General features: G+C 41.9%; 1 protein-coding gene across 2 annotated transcripts in view; it reads left to right on the plus strand.

The window, feature by feature from the left end:
- Window positions 1–22,604, plus strand: part of MAP2K5 (mitogen-activated protein kinase kinase 5) — a 3,489,187-nt gene that overhangs the window by 854,473 nt on the left and 2,612,110 nt on the right. For both annotated transcript variants that reach the window (XM_044077884.1, XM_044077885.1), the window contains one exon: window positions 22,476–22,516. In XM_044077884.1, coding sequence (XP_043933819.1) covers window positions 22,476–22,516 — 41 coding nt within the window. The remainder of the gene's footprint in view (window positions 1–22,475; window positions 22,517–22,604) is intronic.

The raw sequence follows: 22,604 nt of genomic DNA on the forward strand, positions 1-22,604 counted from the left end.
TCTCATCTAGTAGCTCTGCCCTGGATATTGGATCCCATTCCAGATCTCATTCGTCATCCCTCGGGAATTCCTCCACCGAATCTGGACAGCCTCAAGCTTACTGCTTGGTTGCTCCAGTTCCATTAATTGCCAGGACTCCCGGTCTCTCTTCCCCTATTAAGTCCATTTTGGTAGCGGCACACATGTCCTCTACCAGGAAGGTATATCGTAGTAAATGGAAGCATTTTTCCATTTTGGCTTCTCAGAGAAATTTGGATCCCTTTACCGCTCCTATTCCAGTGGTGTTAGATTTTTGCCGCAAATCTTCCAACAAGGGGCCAGTTCTTCCACATTGAAAGTTCAGCTGGCAGCTATATCCCATTTTCATGTAGGAGAGAATTCAGGTTCTCTGGCTGCTGCCAGAATTTGTAAGACCTTTATCAAAGGTACTTTTTTACTGAGACCTCCTATCAAACATCCTTCTCCTCCTTGGGATTTGACCTTGGTTCTACAGGCCTTAGTTACACCTCCATTCAAACCTGCAGCATCAGTTGATTTGAAATTCTTGTTGTGGAAGACCGCTTTCCTGGTAGCTATCACTTCAGCCAGAAGAGTGTCGGAGCTTCAAGCCTTATGTATGAAACCCCCATACCTAGTTTTTCATAAAGATAGGGTGTCTCTCAGGACTAACCTTTCTTTCCTTCCTAAAGTTGCTTTGGAGTCCAACATTAATCAGTGTATTAGTCTACCTGTAGTTTTCCCTAACTTTCAAAATAAAGGGGAATACAAACTTCATTTGCTGGACGTTCACAGACAGTTATGCTTTTATTTACATAGGTCTAAACCCTTCCGTAATTCTGATCAGCTTTTTGTTTCCTTTGCTAAACCCTTTTTAGGGAAACCAGTTTCAAAGGTGACTCTTGCTAGATACATCTCGCTTTGTATTTTACAGACCTACAAATAACATGGAACCAGAAGGGGTTCATGCTCATTCTGCTCATTCTATGGCTACTTCTGCTGCATTCTGGTCTAGAATTTCCCTGGATGACATATGTTCAGCAGCTACATGGGCTTCCTGTCACACTTTTATTACTCATTATAAGCTGGATATGGTGTCTAGAGCAAGGGCGTCTTTTGGTTCTGCAGTGCTCCGGAATATCCTTCCTTAAGGGCCTACCAAGATTATTGGTAGCTGGTGATTCTGTCCCACAGGTTGATGATCAAATGAAGTTAACTACTTCAGATAAAGAAGTTATGTACTCACCATAACGTTCCATCTGAGTAGTTAGACTTAATTTGTCAGCAACCTTCCCCCTCTCCTTCCCCCTGCCCTTGGTGATTTATGTCTGTGCTTCTGGCTCAATGTCCTGGGTCTGGTGAGCCTAGTTTATGTATCCTAGTCAGGTTTTTATATCTTAGGTTGTTGTGTGTCATGCAGTGGGTGGTAAACTAGATCTGAGGATTGGAAGGAGGTTGCAGTGTAGTATGGGTAAGGGGAGGAGCTTGGATCTCGGATCTTTAGCTTGGTAAGCTGTCAGCTTGGATCCATATCGGATCCGAAACCTACAGGTTGCTGACAAATGAAGTCTAACTACTCAGATGGAACGTTATAGTGAGTACATAACTTATTTTTTTAGCTAAGTGGAGAGCAAGATAGATTGAAAGGGGGAGGCTACTTTTGTATTCTGAAATACAGTGGGATGGCCAATAACACCAATAAACCACAAAAACAGACTTGAACTTCCAGGATATCACAACTAACTACAAAAACTGAAACTTAGACTGAGAACAAGAGGCACTAAATTTGCGTAAACCACAGTTTATTTTCCGCTTTCGTCATAGACTTCATCATTGTGCGATTAAAGTGTATTTTTTATTGGTCAATAGATATTTTTAAACTGAAAGTTTTTTACTGTTGAATGTATTGTTTTCTGATGAAATGTATGATGAAAGCGGAAAATAAACTGTGGTTTACGCTAATTTAGTGCCTCTTGTTCTCAGTCTAAGTTCCAGTTTTTGGGGATGGCCAATAAATTTAAATAGGTGAAGGGGGAGTGATTTCACAAAAATGATAATTTTGTCCTTCCTCTCACACCAGCCAGTGAAAGGAGAGAGGCGAGGAGATATATGATCAAATTAATGTAAGGGGCAGGCAACTAAAAAGACATTCTGTCTGACTCAGAAGAGCCAGAGCTGTGGTCTCTTTTCAAGTTTTAATTTGCAATTAAAAGCAGAATACAAGTAAAACACAGTGTAAAGAAACAAGTCACAGTATACAAGTAGAAGGAAATACATTTACAGTCAATAATATGAAGTTGAAAATACCCCGTAAATGCTGTTGTAACAGTGAGAATTAGTTTATTGTACTTTATGTTCTAACTGTTTGTTTTTATGTGGGGAAGACAGAACTTAAACTCAAAAACAAGATTGGGGAACATCTGGGAAATATTACAGATTGTTGTGAAGTGTATCCACTAGCAAAACATGTCACATTAAATCCAGGACATATTTAAATTTATTGTTTTAGAAGTTGTATCTGTATCAGAAAGAGGTGGTGCATGGCCCTATTTTTTGAAAAAATTGGAATTAATATGGCAAATGTGCCTGAATTCCATATACTGGCCAGGTTTAAATGAAAGTCTGTCTATCTGTAGTCTTTTAAAACTGAAAGCTCTCAAAAGATAGGTTTTTGTAGTAATTATGTTTGCATTTTTTAAAACATTTTGTAATTCTTTCATATTTATACTGCTTTTATGTCTTTGTGTATAGTTAAGTGTTTTTATTTATAGATTCTTAATTTCTTGATACCAATATAGTGTTTATATGTGTATTCATATATTTATATTAGGGGGGTGTGTTTATACATTTCGTCTTCAAGACAGGATATGATGTCATCTTTTACTTACATGACCTGACCTGTTCTAACTTCTGTGTGACTCCTTAACTGACCTGTTCTAATTTCTGTCTAACTCAGAAGAGAGTCCATATGACCCACACATGCCAGTCAGGGCGGTTCACATACCCAACAATAGTCTCAGTCAGCAGAACAGGTGTAGACAAACCCAAATAGAGCCTGTGCTATGGCCCCAGAATGATGGCTATGGTTAACCTCCCCCCCCCCAGGCCTACACAGACAGACTACAGCAGGGCAGGCAGTGGGATGTTAGTTCTGAAGGGTAGGAAGTCAGACAATAATATGTAGGGCAACCAAAGCCTTGATCTGTAGTACACTGGTATGCCTCTAGTCAGCATGATAGTTAACAATACAGAATGAAATGGAGTACCTGACATACCAGTACAGTCATGGCAAATGTGTACAAGTGTCAGGTGTGCCCCCCACATCCTACATAGTAATGTAATAACAGTCAGTTGTGTCCCCCCCAATCCTGTGTAGAACTGCAGAATAGACAGGTGTGCCTCCCTATGTAGTAATGTAATAGTCAGATGTGTCCCCCCGTCCTGTGTAGAAATAGTCAGGTGAGCCCCCCCACCCTACATAGGAATGTAATAACAGTCAGGTGTGCCCCCTCCACCCTACGTAAGAATGTAATAGTCAGGTGTGCCCCCTCCACCCTACGTAGGAATGTAATAACAGTCAGGTGTGCCCCCCATGTAGTAATGTAATAACAGTCAGGTGTGCCCCCCCCATCCTGTGTAGAAATGTAGAAATAGTCAGCTGAACCTCCCCCCATCCTATGCAGAAATGTAGGAACAGTCAATGCCAAATGCTTGATGGATACCCTGCAGAGACAGCATCCCACCTGTCGGTGTACAAAACCAAGGTCAGCACTGCAGTGCAAACTACCTGGACTCGCTCCACACATTAATTACAGAAGGCCATACTGGGCATGCTCACACACTTAAACACATGACCATGTCTGCAAACACCAGTGGACCAGACATATCTGGCAGTTGCAGTTGTTAGTGCAGACACTTGTCAGTATGCACCACACATGCCTTGCACACACAGTGGATAGAAATACAGACATATATGGAAGGACAACACACTATAATAAGCCAAAGGTAGACGTACTTAGATGTGTGGAAGAGGGTGACTGTGGCAGGGAGCCATCCAGGCCTCTCCCACCCAGCACACAGCCAAAGGGCCCCAACCACATGAGGTTCAGATGTCACTCACTGCAGATACTAGCCACCAGTATCTGTCAGCATTACAGACTATTGGTGCATGTGCCAGCTGTGAAACATGACTATACAAGGAAGTATGTCATCTAGTAGCTGTATACATGTACCTGTGAAATATGACCCTGTATGTGCACGCATGTGGTGTGTCAACCTCTAGATGAATGGTCATGGCCCATGCACACACACTGCCCTCCCTATAGCCCTCCTATGACAAGCCTGCTGAGGTAATCCACTGTGAAATACACCCTTGGGAGAGTTGTAGCCCAGTAATCTCTGTGGTGCTACCATAACTTCGTGCTGCTGTAGTGTGATAAAATAGTTAGGTAGGTGTTCAAATCCCAGACATCGCAAGTGTGTGTGTGTGTGTGTGTGTGTGTGTGTGTGTGTGTGTGTGTGTGTGTGTGTGTGTGTGTGTGTGCGTGTGTGTGTCTGTGTGTGTGTCAGTGTCAGTCAATGCTTTTTAGGGTAGTCACACTCCCTACAATTCAAATGCTCAACTTTGGCAAAGCTGCTGATGTCATCCACCTAGCAATACAGATCTGGGAAGGTTATAGCCCAGTAATCTCCGTAGCACATCCTGTAACTGCGTACTGCTGTAGTGTGATAAATTACTCAGGTAGCTGTTCTAATCCCAGACTTGGCAAGTGTGTGTGTGTTTGTGTGTATGTCTGTCTGACTCTCTGTAGAGAGCAATGCTTTTTAGGGCAGTCACACTCCCTACAATTCAAATGCTCATCTTTGGCAAGGCTGCTGATGTCATCCACCTAGAAATACACCTCTGGGAAGGATGTAGCCCAGTAATCTCCATAGCGCGTTCTGTAACTGCATACTGCTGTAGTGTGATATAGAACTCTGGTAGGGTTCTTTTCCCACCCATGACAGTTGTGGATGTTTTGTGTGCATTTCAATGTCTATGTAGGGAACAATGCATTTCAGGCTAGTCACACTCAGTACATTTCAAATGCCCTACGTTGGCAATCCTGCTGTTTTCATTCATTGTGAAATAAACCTTTGGGGAAGGAGTTCTCCAGTAATCCCCGTGGTGCGTCCTATAACAGCCCCATGCTGTAGTGTGATATAGACCTCTGTTAGGGGTTCTATACCCACACATGTCGGTTATAGATGTTTTGTGTGTGTGTCACTGTCTGTGTAGGGAGCAATGCATTTCAGCCTAGCCACACACACTACAATTTAAATGTCCAACTTTGCCAATCCTGCTGATGTCATCCAATGTGATATAGTACATTTTGGGAAGAAGTACTCCAGTAATCTCTGTGGCATGTACTATAACTGCGTAGTGCTGTAGTGTAATAAACTAGTTAGGTAAGGGTTCTACTCACGGACATGACAGGTGTGTGTGTGTATATGTGTGTGTTTTTGTAACTCGTGTCCTGTGTGGATGTGTGTTTGTGTGTGTGTGTGTGTGTGTTTGTGTGGGCCCAATGTGGAGCGAGTTTTTCAAATTTTTTTATATGGTTGCCCTAGTATGTATCACAATGTCCACCATACAGGGATAACAGATGTGAAATAGCCGGGAGGCTGGGGTGTAAATCCATACGCATATGTGACATCAAGGCCAGGCAATCACAGTTAGCAACCCCAGTATTACCCAGAGCACACTCTCAAGCCATGTCTCATACACACACACACACACACACACATGCCTAGGCAACAGCCAATGTGTGGGTAGTACACTGCATATTGGCCACTGATAGTAACTATGGAGTGATTTCAGTGGGCTACAGAGGGCATGGCACCCTGTCCATTTGTCCAATAGCCACGTACATGCAGGCAGAGCACCTTCACCATGTTCCCCACTGGACATCTGCAACACCTGTGGTGCCATCACGTGACCCACAAAGGACATACCATGCCTGAAAACATGCACTGTATGGACAGATGCCACTGACATTAGGGAATGCCGTTAGCATGCTATCAATGTAGGTCCAGGGTAAACCTACGGTCCATTACCAGTTCCCGCCACAGGTGGCCAAGACTGGCACATCTGATGATAATCTGTGTACACAACATGGGGCAGACACCCCAGGTACAGTTCCACATGTCACTGTACATGCATGTGGGAGGTGTGCACATCCCAGACACCGTCCATGTCATGGACTAAGAAACACATACATGGCAAGCGATGCATTGGCCACACGCTGTAGTCCTCAGGTGACTGGATGCTGGTTACAATACCCACCTGTGTGGGCAGATGCAGAAACTACAGCCCTGTGCCACAATGCAGACCATTGTCATGTGGCCTGATGCCAAGGTATACCCATCACCTTGCCTTGTATAGCCATCTGGCACAGTCGACCACCGCACACCCATGCAGACATGCACCCATGCATGTCAGTACTGGCACACTGTGTGTTTGTGTGTGTGTTGTATGATGCGTATGATCACATCCGCACTCACTACAACCCCCATTGGCATACTGAAGTATGCTGTTTGATGTCAGACACCTCCCCATACCCTTTGCCCATATAACCTCCGTATGGCCCGTGTGGTGCATGTGATACCTGCACAGTAATATGTTGTGGCAATCTCACTAGTGATGAGTTGAAATCCTGGCCCTGCCAAGTGTGTCAGTGTGTGTGCATCGCTGTGAGAGTGTGGCTATGTTGACGCTGGCACCTGTTCATGCGGACAGGCACGTGTACTTCACCTACTGTATAGCTACCAGATCACTGTTGCAGATGTCACTCACCATCACATATATGTTCTGAGGGGTCCACAACAGGTAACCTATGTGGCGCATCCAGTAACTGCATAGAACTGTGATAGCACTACATAGTCGGCAGGGGTTTGATCCCCTGTGCTGGTAGGTGTGTGACACAAACATGCTTAAGTTTTACTCTCCCACCCCTCCCTGACTTGTCTCTGTCTCTGTCTGCCTCTCTCACTCCCTCACTGGTGGATGTGGAGACCTACACCTGCTTTGCTTAGGTAGCAGCATGTGTATTTTAGGTAATGCTCATGATCAGCTGATGGCCTCTGCGTGAATTTCAGCCCTCCCATAGCTGATTGCATGTGGAACAGCTGTGATAACATTCCCATAGCCAATTGCATGGAAGCACACTCCAATATCTAGGAACATCATGTTTGTGTTGGTCCTTTTCATTCATTGTGAGCAGGAACTCATTCTGTTGTTTGGCAAACAGCATCTCAGATGGATTGGGGATTTACTTCTGACAACATACACTGTGGAAACAGGTCAACACAAAGGAGGGGGATGTGCCTGACCTGACTACAGACTGTAAGTGCTGCTATACTGCACTTGTAGTAATGTTGGTTTAACAGGGTGTGTGCTGATATGGCTGTCCTACATGTATTAATACCTGACATGTCAGTTGTATGTTTATGAGGACTCCCCATCTGTAGGGTCATTTGCAGACTGGGCAATGTGTGGTACCTTTGGTGTCATGTGTTACCCACAGAACATGTATCTGTGAACTGCAGAAGGTAGTGTGAGGATTGTAGTCTGTAGATGGTGAAAGCCGTGACAGTTACTGACTTCATATCCCTCATAGGACATAGGTTGCAACAAACCCTGTTACAACAGTAAATGTATGATGTTATCACAGCAACATGTCAATATTGGCCTTGTGTATGTGCTTCCAGCCACAACTCAGTCAACCTTTGTACATATGTCATGCATTAAGAGATGCATATGTGCTGTACACCATAATTAGTGTCATCATATCTGATAACAAGCCAGTGAGATATCAGACTGCTACACATGTTATGTACAGTAGGGGTTATATTTGATGACATACCATGGACATACTGTGGTTGTTTGTACAGTACTGAGGTCTGTGTACTTATGGTGAATGTCGACAGTGTGTGTATTATTAATATGTACCTTGGCCTGTGTACAGATTGTGGTAGTTGTCATCGTCCTAGGTCCCGTCCTGTCTGATGTTACATGCTGCTCCACTCACTGTATGTTACTGTATTGGCTTGCATGTTTGCAGGACCATACATGCACATGTCCCATACCACAGACGGGCACCAGACCACACTGAGTAGCAGCACAGTATATGTAGGGTTAGTGTGTTAGTGGCACATATGAGGATGGTGTTGAACAGATAGTCCTTATACTGTAATATTATGCTAGCTTACCATATGTGGCTGTGGCTGTGTTCACATTGGTTGTGGTTATGCACTTTCACACAGGTGTATCTTACCCTGTGCTGTGACATGTCTGTAGAGCCTGCTATATATGTAGGTACATGTGCATTCCCCCATAGGAGATGTAGGCCAATGTTGAGCCAGTCTGCCTGTAGCCTGCACAGTACTTTGTTACATGCCTAGCAGCTTAGTGTACTTACCCAGTGAGGTGTCATGTCCAGATAGTTGCCAGATGTACTGCTGCCGGGCCTCCATTAACAGTCATGTATGTCAGACAGAGCGGTGGGATGCTGTACAGATGTATGTCAATAACTAGTGGGTAGTATGTGGCCGTGGCACCGCTGTACCAGCAGTTATTATGTGTCAGGACAGACAGGGGTGTGTGAATGCATAACCTATGGGGTGACTGTATACCAGTCATTATGTGTTATATCCATCTACATGGCTGTTAACATCCATATTGTCAGGCTTGGTCCACATGTTCTACATTAAGAAGTTCTGTGCATACCTCTGGACTGTACAGTGTGTGTCAGAATGTCCACATCTATTGGCCAATATCTCTGCTGTATTCCACAGGAGCATTGCATGTTTGCAGTGGTACCGTACTATGATGTCCTTAGGATCTCTGTCAGTAGACAATGGCGCACATGTAAAAAGCAGATGTGACCTCCCACACACACCATGTCTGTGCAGACAATCTGTATTACAGTAGCAGTAGTCTGCTAATATACCTGCTATACATGCCTGACATCCCATTACACTGTGAAGGTGGGACTATAGGGGCTGAGGTAGGGCTACACCCCATGTTCAGGACATATGGTGAATATATATGTACATATGATTATCCAGATAACTATATTGTACATATTGACATATACAGATGAGTGTGTATATGTACATAGATATGCATATACACACCCAGATATATACATATACAAAGCAGTATATGTCTACACATATACAGATAGAGATACATGTGCACATATACGTATACCATGCTGCCATGTCTGCCAGCAGTCCAGTGCTGTTGTATCCCCCACACATACGGTGGGGCTGGGGCCATACATGTGTGGGCTTCACATACACAATACATGTGTGCCCATATGCAGTCCAGAGGCCAGTGTATGTAACAGTGGTATATGGCCCTGTATTATTGAGTCGGTGGGGGGGATGCACCATACATAACCTAGGCTGTTACAAAATGTGGGTGTATCAGGGGTGAGCTGCCTTAAGGTATCTGAATGTACAGTACTATACATGTCACCTATCTTGACATTACTTACATAAAGTGGGTTACTGCAGGCCTACTGCCTCCTGACATACAGACTGTTCTGTTTGCCAGTGTGCCTGTGATGGTGTCAGTTATGCCTTATGTAACAGTTACATCCCATTTGGTCAACTGAAGTCTTTACCACCTAGTGATTATGTACAGTGTGTAGATAGAGGCTACTGGACTGTACACCTGCATCACTTACTGTTGGTTGTGTGGTATCCTTTGGCCCAGTCTGTCTTTACTATTGTACGATTTGAAGGGCTTGGCCTGGACAGCAACAGTTGTGGACCTTTCCAGACTACTGTATTAGTATAACTGTTTCACAGTTACATTACTCTGTTGATATGGATATCAGTGTCTGAACAGCTATATGACATGGCATATAAATCTGTTATAGTACACAAATAAAGGTATTCCATTTCTGCAAACCTGTGTGTGGTGTTTATCCTATGACCTCTCTGTGGGTATATGTTGCAGGCAACAAATGGCATTTGTATGGGTGGCTCATCCAGTGTCCAGTTGTTAGGGTGTTAACTGTAGGCATAGTGGCTGTACTATATTGTGTGCGCCTACTACATAAGTATCTTAACTGTGCATATTTTTGTGTGTGTATGTATAGTCACATGTATATCTATATATATGTGTGTGTGTGTGTGTATATATATATATATATATATATATATCTGTATCTGCATATATGTGTCTGTGTATATGTATCCTGGGGATGTTGATAGCGTCCATATTTTACATTTCCTATGAGAGCCAGACTGTATTGCATGATATATTATCAATACCAGGCTGACATCATACAGGTGGGATGTATTACTGTTAACATCTTGTGCCCATGCCATGACAGGTCCTGGTTATGGGATCTGCAACACTTGGTAGTGAATTGAAGGGTGGACGTGTTTGGCTGTGGGGGTGGTATGCCAGTTCGTACAATATGTATATTGTTTGGGACCTCTGAACCCCATTAATGGTGCATGTGGACATATTTGTTTTTGTTAATTTACCATTGCTATCTACAGATGTATGGCCACATATACCTATGTGTGTGTCTATATATATATATATATATATATATATATATATATATATATATATATATAAACTGTGTCCATATATACCTAAATAGATATATATCTGCGTACATATATGTACCTTGCTGTGTATATGTAGACATATAGGTGTAGACATACATATGTGTCGATGCAGGCATTTGCATTTATATATGTTCATATATATGTATATATTTCTTAATATATATAATCTACATATATAGATATGTTGTATATATTTAGATATTAATATATTTGCGTGCACACATACATCTAGATGTTGTTATACATTCTCTGTACTGTTGCATGACTGGGCTGGATGATATGTTGCTGAAAACATCAAATTTATGTATATCTGTCATGGCTTAGTGGTAAATAACTTTGTCTATGATGTGCAGGGTCCTGGGTTTGAACCTTGCAGAGGGTGTTTATTTTGTTGCTGGGCAGAACACGGGCCATTGGATACAGAGTGATTAAGGCACTTCAAAGCAGTTGTAAGCGGGTTTGCATGTGTTTGCGTGGAGGTAAGCACTGCTAACTAGGCATTGCTTACCCCCGCGCAAACAGGCTTAAACCCGCTTACTGCTGCCTAAAATTGCTTACTCCTGCTTACCCTTGCACTAATTTCTTTAAAAGAATAGAAAAAGGGTTGATAGGAAAGTGGTGAAAAAAGGGGCACAAAGAGGGATAGACAGTAGGGAAAATAGCTAGGGATGTGCAGGAAGGGTGTAGGGAAGGTCCATAGTGGCCCATTTCTTCTACAGCAACAGCTGTGCATATACACTGAATTTGGAGGTAGATTTGGACACTCAAACCCCTGGGTGGGGGTGAGGACAACAATAATTCGTTGTGATGCCAATTAGACCAGATTACATGTGTCCAGTGGACACGTATGTGAAATGGACAGCTATGTATAGGGCGAGATTTTTTTTGTGGGAACAGATTGCCCTTTTTTTTCAGGTGAGAGTGGGATGTTGGGGAAGGGTAGTAGGTATATTTGGGGAGGTAGGTTAACAGACACAACAAGCAAGATGCATACAGGCGCAGTATATGACACGTCGGGGGTAAACACCTTGAACGGGGAGGGGTGTTTGGAAGTCGCAAGCCCATGAGCCCCCAAACGGAAACAGTGGGACTGAGGCCCGCACCCATGAGCAGTCACCACTGCACCTTCATGGCCCCAAAGGTAGCTGTGCTGGGGGCTGGGCAGGTGGTGCAGGCTCACCCTCTAATTGCACCACGTGGCCCTCACGCTGGTCTCGAATCTCATTGTTGAGTTCCCTACGTACCACAGCCCGGACCTGACGGTGGGTGACAGGCACCTCTCTGCCCCTCCTCCCGGGGGGGGGCAAGCCCCATCCCCTGCAGCGGTTTCACCCGAAGGTAGTGCAGGGCCAGCGGAGGGAGAGGTCCCAGGCTGGGCCCCAGACGTGCTGGTGCCATGGCCAGCTGAGGTGGGACAGGTGGGACTACTGGGACCGGCCTTCCCATACGAGCTATGGTGTTGCAGTTTTAAGAAAGATATCAGTTAGTAATAGTCAACAACATTCAGGATTAGTTATAACAGCATGCATAGGTATTCCCATTAACCCAAGACACCAGATTTGCAACAGTTGCAGACTGAGCAGAACACATGCGTATATTGGACAACAGTGGCCATTACAACAGCATGCAGGTTTCATTGATGGCAACAGGCCACCAATGTGGAAATATTTTAACATTGCACATGCATAGAACCAAATGTGAATATTTATAAACCAATAGGACATATGTCCCAACAAAAGTTTGGAGTGTACACATACCCATTGAGGTGTGTAATTAGTTATTGTTGCACATATGGTGGGGGTGAGAGAGAGAGGTCAATTAACAACTAATATATCACTGTAGTTTTCACAACTTTCTTAGTCAGTGCAGTGATCTGTCCCTTACATGTATCATTACACTACCCAATGGCCTTACTTTGTACAGTGGTATGTTTGTAGATTAGTATATACATGGACTCTGTCTTACGTATAGTCTACACCTCTTACCTGTTATAGCTGTTGAGAAAATCATTGTTAACACTACCTGACAATTTCTACACATACTCCCAGATTCCATGCATGGTGGTGGTGCTGCGGTAGCATTGTCGCCTCACTGTAAGATGCTGTCCAGTTCAATTCTCAGCTAGAGCGACTTCTGCGTGGAGACATGCTTGAATGGTCGTACCTTCGTTGAAGGTTGTGTGTCAGGGCTGGCAACTCGGCACATAAAAATCAACTGCCAAGCATTAGCGGACTGGAGTTCCGCTGTGGCGACCCCTAACCGGGAAAAGCCGAAAAGACACAAACAAACAAACTCCCAGATTCCATGCTTGTAGACAAGTATATAAGTGAACTGTGTTGTACCTACAGTCTAGACCTCTTACCTGTTATAGCTGTTGAGAAAATCATTGTTAACACTACCTGACAGTTTCTACACATACTCCCAGATTCCATGCTTGTAGACAAGTATACAAATGAACTGTGTTGTACCTAGAGTCTACACCTCTTACCTGGTATAGCTGTGGAGAAAATCTTTAACACTACCTGACAAATTCTACACATACTCCCAGAATCCATGTTGATGTTATACACATACCTAACAATCTGTTATTGTACATACTCTGGTCAACACATACTCCCAGAGTCCATGTTGATGTTATACACATACCTAACAATCTGTTATTGCACACATACACTGGTCAAGGCTTGTCAGGATGCAGGTGTTAATGTGGCACATTGTGAGAATTGCTGTCATACAGTTTGGGTGCGATGCTACAATGACAGGTTTGTTTTCATGTACATTCTCTGACTATGTACAGGTCTGACTATCAGTTATATGTCAGTAAATGCTGCCTACATTTCTTGGATCATCACACTGATTTGTCAGGGGAACAGGTTACCGGGCAACATATTTGGGCTATTTATCTAGACATGCTGGACAGATCAGAACAGTTGAGGAGTATGACTATGCATACAGTTTACTACCTTAACATTCTGCCACAGTCTGTACAGTTGATGGTTATGATTATGCTTACAGCTTGCTATCTGAATATTCTAGAAAATTCTGTGCAGTTGTTGGGTCTAATTATGAATACAGCTTTCTATCTGAACATTCTCACAAACTCTCTACAGTTGTGGGGTATGATTATGCATACAACTTACTACCACTCCCGGGATTTAAACCCCTGCTGTATGTGGTAAAAATATTACAGCTGACATCACAGTACTCTGTGCTATCAGGGAATTGGTGTGAAGCATTCCAATGTTTTCTGTCTAAGTCTCCCTCAGTTGTACAATATGACTGACCTCATGGGACTTCCAACATTGTTATACTGAACTTCCTACACATTTTATCTGCGTTCAGCAGTGTGGGTGGCACTGCTTAATACAATAGTACTATTTATAGAATGCAACACTACAACATATGAAAGAAGAATGTACACAAGCACTCCAGGGGTTATACTTTTATTCACATGATATTACACTTTTATTTACACACAACCTATATGACAGTCTTCCTGCCATATTGTCTAGTTTACTTAGTATATCCCATACACAATACATTTTTATACTGGCACATCACTTTCTAGAACTGTTATATTTATTTGTTATGACAGTACATGCAAGATTATTACTAACCTGTCTCGCGACACTGCCTTTGCAACCTAGCAGCATGGGCTTGCTGGTTCGCAACCCACTCATCTGCAGCTGTCAGGGAAATACAGTGATATTTAGCCATTACCAATCCATAGTATACACAAGCTAGGCAATCATTATCTACGTAGTCGAATGAGTACTTCGTGCTGGGGCATTGGCCATCTGCCTTGATTCCTGGATCCATTGCTCCAAGAGATCCCCCCCCTCAGCCTCTTCAGGTCAGCATGGTGATGCCTGACTTGCTTACCAGTCCAGGGGATACCAGTAACATTGGTGAGGTCACGGGCGAGACTGTCTCAGGCCTCCACTTTATACTGAGAGCCCTGGTACTGGCCCTGCAGTAATCTCTGCCCATGGTGTTTTACCAGGAGCCATACCATGAATTTGGACTCCTATATGCCCCAGCGCTGTGCTCAAAATCGAGTGCCTTCCCCAACTCCAGCCATTCTGCCTACAGTAGGGAGCTGCAACCCGTTTTGAGAAGTATTCATGCCTGTGGGATTTAAATACGCCCGATTTCCCGCAGTTTTCTGTGATTGGACTGTTTTGAAAAGGCTAAGCTATGGACACACCTGCTTACCTAATGTTGGCATTGCTTAAAGGGGTATACCACTGGGCAGGTTGAGTTAGCCAGCCTACACATTGCTTACACCAACTAAGCTGAGCTGTGCAGTGCTTAGCATTGCTTCATATTTCATTTGCACTGTATTTTCCTTTTGGCATTGATTTATTATTCATTACATATTATATATGTGTTTGGTATCCATGATTCATGTGTACGCACACTGTATGAGGTCCTGGGGACTTCAAAACTTTATTACAATAACACCTCACATCTGGCCTTACTGCAGTACTCCAGTTCCCATATTTATGTTATGTAGAGGGTTGTACAACATCACACTGTACATAGATTCCTTTCACATGTTTAGTTTGATTTTCCTATGGTGAGGATTTGTTTGTTGAAACCTCAATCTTATGTACTGCTATGATGGCTTAGTGGTTAGCTACTGTGACTTTAGTGTACAGGGTCCTGGGTTCAAGGCTTCCAGAGGCTGTTTTTTTTGTTGCTGGGCAGAACACGGGCCGTTGGATACAGAGTGATTAAGGCACTTTAAAGCAGTTGTAAGTGGGTTTGCGCAGAGGTAAGCACTGCTAACCTCCGCTTAATGATGTTTAGAGAGAGTTAGCTTCAGTATTGCTTCACCTGTGTGCGCATTGCTTACTGTCACGCAAACTGGCTTAAGCCTGCTTACTAGTGCTTAAATATGCTTACTACTGCTTATTTGTGCTTAAACCTGGTTACTAGTAGCTTATTCATTATGACAGTGACACTTTACATGTGCATTTCCTGCAGTACTCCAGTTCATAAATATATGTTGTTTAGTGGGTTTTGCAACAAGAATATATTGGTCATAACGTGCTTTGCCATGGAAAATGGAATGTGCTGCAGTGGGACTCAAACCGGGAATGCCTGCTCTTAAGGCGAATGCTCTGCCCAATACACAATTGCTATGCTACTTCATTTGCATATTTCTTCCTTGTTGTCTTCTTCAGCCTTTAAAGCTGCTTTAACCGTAGCTAAGCGATGGGCACACCCGTGCACCTACTGTTAGCTTTAATCGGATATTTAAAAAAAAACAAATGGGTTTCTTCATTTTATATTTATGTACTGTTGCTGTTGTACACATGGGGGACTGTTGGTGGGGATTTGTGGACACCTGTGAGCGGTCTCGCTCAGTCCTTACCCCTTTCTTCTGTTGTACATTGCAGAGGCATTTTTATTCTGAGAGCTCTGCTCTCAGACACACCCACTGCACTCGTACACGCTCCATGTAAGCCTAGTAGCTCGGGCAGCGTGCCTTATTAATATGCATGGCGTGCTGCCGTCCTGCTTCTACACGGGTGCTTCCGTGCAGGACTAAGCTAGTCCTGCATGGAAGTTTATTAAATCCGGGGGAATATCCTTTTGAATACAGAAATGATATAACCATGTATTAAACAACAACGCCTTTGTAAATTGATAATCTGATAAAGCTGGTGAGGTCAAAATTTTAGAAAAACAAATATGATTTTGGTTTTTTTTGCAAACCTCTAAGATACTCTCAGCAGTTCTGTACATGTCAAATGGTGTTTTTTTTCCCAGATCATTCACACCTGCATGTATATTTACCAAACTGTAAGCAGATCTTATGTCTTTCAGAGACAACAAACCTCTGTATATATCTTGCGACTTGCATCCCCCTAAACAAGATACTGTAACATTCTCTCTATCAGTACTAACAAGTGGTCTAATACTTTTCCTAATCATCAAATTCCCCATGGCTAGCACACCTGCTGTGACTTATTCAGCTTTATACTCTTCTTTTCCATCACAACTCTGAAATTACCTCCCACTCCTCTCCTATTCTGTTTATTCAAAACTGACTCAGACTAGCAAGTGACATCACAATCACTATTATATCTCCCTCTCTTCTTCACATAAAATTAATTTACTTTTACTTGAACATCTAGTTCTGTCTGCATTGAGGTTCCTTCAGCAGGTATGTTCTGTTGATTGGTAAACTTTGAACCCCAGTATCCACAGTAGGACTTTTGCTAAATGAAATACATGATTCCCCATCATTTCATTATGATGAGTAAGGCCATCCTTTGCTGTAGCAAAATTTACTATCAGGCTGATAACCCTCAGAAAAACATTTCTGTTAACCTCGTTTTGTTCACACTGATCTTTATACTTTAAATCAAGCTTAGTATTTGTCAAGAAATCACAGTCATCCACTTGTCACAAAACCTCTTTTCTTGACTCTCCACTTCAGTGGCCATGTCTTTCAACTCTATACATTTAACATATTTATTTGTGTCAAAATCTACTAAATTGTGTGCAGTTGTGCTATACATGGGACAAAGAATGTACTGTAAAAGCTCTTATTTTTCATTTAGTGAATGCAACCACAAACTGATTAATCTATCCGTTTGAAAATTAAATAACCTACAGTGTTTCAAAAGTCCAATATCGGTGCTTCGACTCTGCATCTGTCGTACACATCGCACTTCAGCGCAAGATGCGAGTATTAGTGTCTTTGTGTCATGCTTGTAATGCACAGCTGCTCGCTGGGGCTGTTGTTTCAATAACTGATCTAATCCACTGCTACCAGTAAAACTATTACCCCCCGCCAAGATATAAAAGGTAAATGAAGAAAAATTTGTAAAAATAAATAAAATACAGCAAACCTGGCTCTCCCTCTCATGCTGTAGGTTTTACCTGCTTTATTTCCTGCAGTATCACCTCCAGGGAAATCATGGTTTGGGTGCTGGATGAATCTCCAGTCTGTTCCCACTGGTCTGATGTGTCGGTCCAAGATAGGGTGCCTTGTGGTTTGAAATGAAGTGGAAAAGCTCCGTGTTACCCCATGACTCTGTGTTGGGCCTCACTCCTGTTTGGTATTTACTACTTGGAAGTCAAGGCTAAAGCTCAAGGTCCCTGGCTGACCAAGTTTGCAGATGACTGTAAACTGGGAGCTATTATAGATTCCCCCAAGACACCAACATCTTGCAAGTCAGTTTAACACAGGCAAATGGTTAATGCTAAAACCAAAGCCTAAAACATAATGGCAAAAAATGCATTATAATGTTCTTTGGGGAAACTGTCAGCTGTTACTTCTTCGGTTAAATACATCAAAGAGTCAATCCAATAGTAAAGGATCTGGGAACATATGTAGACAATAATCTGGCCATTGACCAACATGTAGCTAAGACAGTAAGAAAATAATTGTGTCACCCAGCTTATTAGTTAGGATATGGCATCCAAGTCCGAAGAAGTTGTATTATCACTCTACCTGGCTCTATTAAGATCCATCATTGTGTACAGTGCCCCTTTGGCATATACCTAACCAGACATTTGCAACAGTTGGAATGTCTACAAAGGTTTCTCATCAGGAGAATTCAGGGCATCAATACCCAGTCCTACACTAATTTCCTAAAGGCTCTGTGTCTGTATTCAGTCTCGTACAGGTTGCTGAGAGAAAATCTTTGCCTGGCTTACAGGGCTTCCTCAGACCTAGCCCTGATGGATATGTTGTACATGTGCAAAACAAACAAGACGGAAACACTAGATCCAGGGATATAAACTTTGCTTATGATATAAATAGAACATGCTGGAGAGACACATAGGTGTCCCAAAGGCTCCCTGCGCTGGGGAATATGCTCCCCATCCATGTAATACTAAGTTCATCCATGACCCTAGTCAAACAATACCTTGATAACTGGATGGGAAATCATAAATTTATTCCTAGTCTGGCCTACATGTCACTTATGGACAGAGGCAATAAGAAAAGTATTATCCTAACTAAAATCCCCCTGTAAATCCCTTGGTTACCTCCCTACTAACATGCCCACCCCGTATAAACACCCAAGATACTCAGAAACCAAATGGGTTCAGGGGTTCCCGTCTAGGCTTGTAAGGGCTTTTGTGGTCATTAGCCTAGTAACAACCTATGAAGAAGATAATTTTGTAGTTCCTTAATGCTTTATCCTATGCATGGGTCATCTGAAATTATCTATGGTATGATCCCTGTTATTCTCACTAGGGTTAATGTACAGTTATCAGCCGTGGAATGGATAAGGCCACTCTAACACCAAATGTGATAGGTTAATTCAAACATGAAAAGGGAAATTGGCTAGGCTTAAATGATTTGCAAAGACAGCTAGCCTAGTATTTACCTATGCTACTATGAAATTTGATTTCAGAAGTTTGTATTTTTTTTTTATCTTGAATTGACTAGCAGAATCCAAAAACTGTATTTATACAACAACCTGCTTTCATTTGATCATGTGAGAATGCTACAATTAAGAGTTCTTACAATCTGTGTTCCCTGTTTTGATGGCATACCAAAAGTAATTTTTTCTTGGACTTTTTAAAGCAGATCCATTTTTTAGGAACAAGCAGCTGAGCATCATATTCAAGGGACCTCATCAGAGATATTTTGGAAGGAGTCGATAAGTAAAGGAATTGCTAGAGGCTTAGGTTGCTTAGTTTTCAGTAGCTGGAGGGAACTCCTTGGGTGAAGAAAGCTTCCTGAAAAAACATTTAAATGTTCTTTCATGAGGTTAAAAGTGTCTCCAGATGATGCTTTCTCTAGGGGGAGCCAAGTCCACATCCGTCTCATCTGTATCTTACCCCATCAGTGACTAAATTTGTCTAGGTAATGCATTTCCAGATCTTTTTCCCCTTCTGAACTGGAATAAAAAGTGTAGGCATCTCTTTTTATGCATTTGACACTGCTCTCCTATAGAGGGTAATAGGTTTAGGCCTGAATTGAGAGACAGCCTTCTTGTACTAGATAAGTGTATGACTGTGCAATACAGGATGTCAGTGGGAGCCCACATTTGACCCCCCCCCCCCCCCACGCAGCTGAGTGTTAGATGTCTGCTATCTGTAAACTTTGTTTAATTTAGTTTCAGGAATCTGCCAATGCCCCCCTTTAGGAGTCATCAATTCAGAGAAAAATAGAGCAGTATAACTGGAGACTGTTCGGTGTTGGAACTCGATCAGCAACAAGGCTTTGCCTGCACATCTAGGGGAGGGCATCCAGAGATGGAAATATTTTTAAGTTTTCAAAGGCCATGTCTTCAAAGATTTTCCATGTTTAAGTGAAACAGTTTTACCCCATTGCTTTTTCCCTTGTAAAAATAGAATCATCAAGAAATCAGTGGAAGAAGAGCATGTTTTACTTGTCAAAGTGGGCAACCATCCTTCAACTATAGAGTTCAAAGAAAAACTGACTTTGCCTCCATTCAAAACTAAAAGGCTATGAATATTTGTGGTCTGCCCCTCTGAAAATGCTTCTGACTTCATTAATTTAGGTGAAAAACATACATTTCTCAGAGTTTTAAAACGGATCCTGATCCACTAAAAGATGAATCAAGCAAGAGTAATGTTGTAACTTCCTCTTAGCACAATGTGCACTGCAAATTGTTATCTTTGCAGTTAATTTGACATCAGCAATAGATTTTTTTGTGATTGTTTCAGGTAACATCATTTATCCAAAAAGAAACCAAGATGCAGGTAAACGGAACCTTCAACAAAGTAGTCAGAATGTGAAGCAAAAACAGAAGAAGGATCCAGACCATGGCAAATAAAATCATATATTTAATGAAAAAAGACACAGGGTAAGCGCTTTTGCAGCTACAAGCTGCTTCATCAGACAACCAGATGAAGCAGCTTGTAGCTGCGAAAGCTCTTACCCTGTGTCTTTTTTCATTAAATATATGATTTTATTTGCCGTGGTCTGGATCCTTCTTATGTTTTTGCTTAACATCATTTATCAATTTCAGTAGATACAAATGTTTTTTGTCTTGCATTTAGGAAAGAAAAGTAAGAATGTACTTAGCACTGATGAAATTAGAGACCTCGCCCAGCTATCAAATTGAAGAGTTAAAGAGAGTGACTGTTTAGTTTAGATGGCAGAAAAGAATTGAGAAAGGCATTTAGTGCAATTTTAGGTATGTGACTTGAGATTGAAGCCATGCACCCAGGGAACATCAAGTTGCTCAGCTCAGATGTGTGATTCCTGCAGCTGCAACAATTGTCTCAGTTGTCTTTGTGGTGTACATCAGCAGATCTTTGAGCTGGGGGAGAAGAGAAAGACCCTCATTGCTGCATACTTATCCTTCTACCGTATCTCTACAGCATTCTTCCTTGATGACATATTTAAAACTTGTAATGGGCACTTTGTAAAGTTTACTTTTATTAGGTGTGACTTTTGGTTAGAGCTTCTTGCTAGAAGAACTTGAGGTGGTTTGAGGTTAAATTGGATTTACATAAAAGAATTAGACACTAAGGATGGATAGTCATTAGATATATGTACTGTTAGAAATGTAAGCTGTGACTGAATCATGAAGATTAGTGGAAGACGTAGGTGTTGCTTTGCTCCATGGTTCTCTCTCAAAGAGCTGTAGTTATGGTGAGTATCTCATATACAATGTTTTTAGGTGTTGCTTTGCTCCATGGTTCTCTCTCAAAGAGCTATAGTTATGGTGAGTATCTCATATACAATGTTTTTCCTTTAAAATTGTGTTAAGGCACTTTGAGCCAGCACTGAGGTAAAGTCTTCAGCATGAGGTAGAGCTCACTATACCATGTGTATGTGCCTTACTTCAGTTGTTCCTAGCATCAGCAATATTAAAACCCAAGTCTGAGGGATGAACAGTGAAAAACACCATCCGGGAGAATCAGTGATTTTACCATGGATGGTATTAACCCTCATAAAGGGCCCCAGGTGATTGTTGCTTGACAGTATGCAGAGAACGTTGTGTGCTGAAAATGCCATGCAGACACGTGTGCCATTTTGGCAGGTGAAGGCAGAAGTAGAATATCTTGCTTTTAACCACACGATAGCTGGTTTGACTGCTAGATTTTGCGTGAGAACAATGCAATTGTGACAAGGTTGCCAGGAGAGGGAAGCCTTAAGCAGATCTTTTTTGAGATTAATCACAAAACTTTGTTTATGGTGGATACCATTGTATGGATTTGATCAAGCTAGTGATTCACTAACATGTTCACAACAGAAGAATCTATACATACCAGTAATCTCTTTATGGTTCTAGGAAAATAACTGGAGGCATCAATATGCTACATTTTTTATGGGTAAAAGTATTGGAGTAGAAAAATCTTGCTGACAGGAAAACAGTTTGTATCAACATAATATTTTCAGGTTTGTAAGGAAAATGCAGTGTATCCTAGAATAAAATCAGTATATTAAAATATTTTATCAGAATTGGATTTGTTTGCTTTTTTTTTAAACAGTATAGTTTAAGGTTAACTGGTGGTTTCCCCAAAAGTATGTACTGATATCTGTAAACTGTCTTGTATAAAGTTATATTAGATAATAATTGAAAAAAATATATAGATTTAAGGAAGGGCAGAGTGATTTTACTTACTTTACATTTTTTTCAAAATTTCATTTGGCTTAAGCAGAAATTGTAATGTGTACTGAAGTACGTTATAGAGATCTGTTCATTTATAAATGCTCACTCCTGCAAGTTAAAAATCATGTTTCATACTTCCTTCTGTTGGTCTCGAGAGTCACTTTTCAGTCATTTCTTGCTGCTAATTTTGGTGTCACCCTCATTTCTTTTTAAACGATTCATTTTGAGCAAATTTGTAAATGGCCCTGATGTGTTCTACAATTTAGTCAATTACTGTTTCAGCCTGCAAGCCTCCTGGGAAACGGAACATCCATGGCCTGAAGGTGAGAATTTCAATAATTGTTTCAGTAAAATTGGGAATGGATTTGTAATGCTGTGTTCCACTTATTGAAATGTCAAATGAAAGCACAG

The sequence above is a fragment of the Protopterus annectens genome, chromosome 7.part0 (assembly GCF_019279795.1).
Source record: "Protopterus annectens isolate FY-2018-M chromosome 7.part0, PAN1.0, whole genome shotgun sequence".
Taxonomy (NCBI): Eukaryota; Metazoa; Chordata; order Ceratodontiformes; family Protopteridae; genus Protopterus; species Protopterus annectens.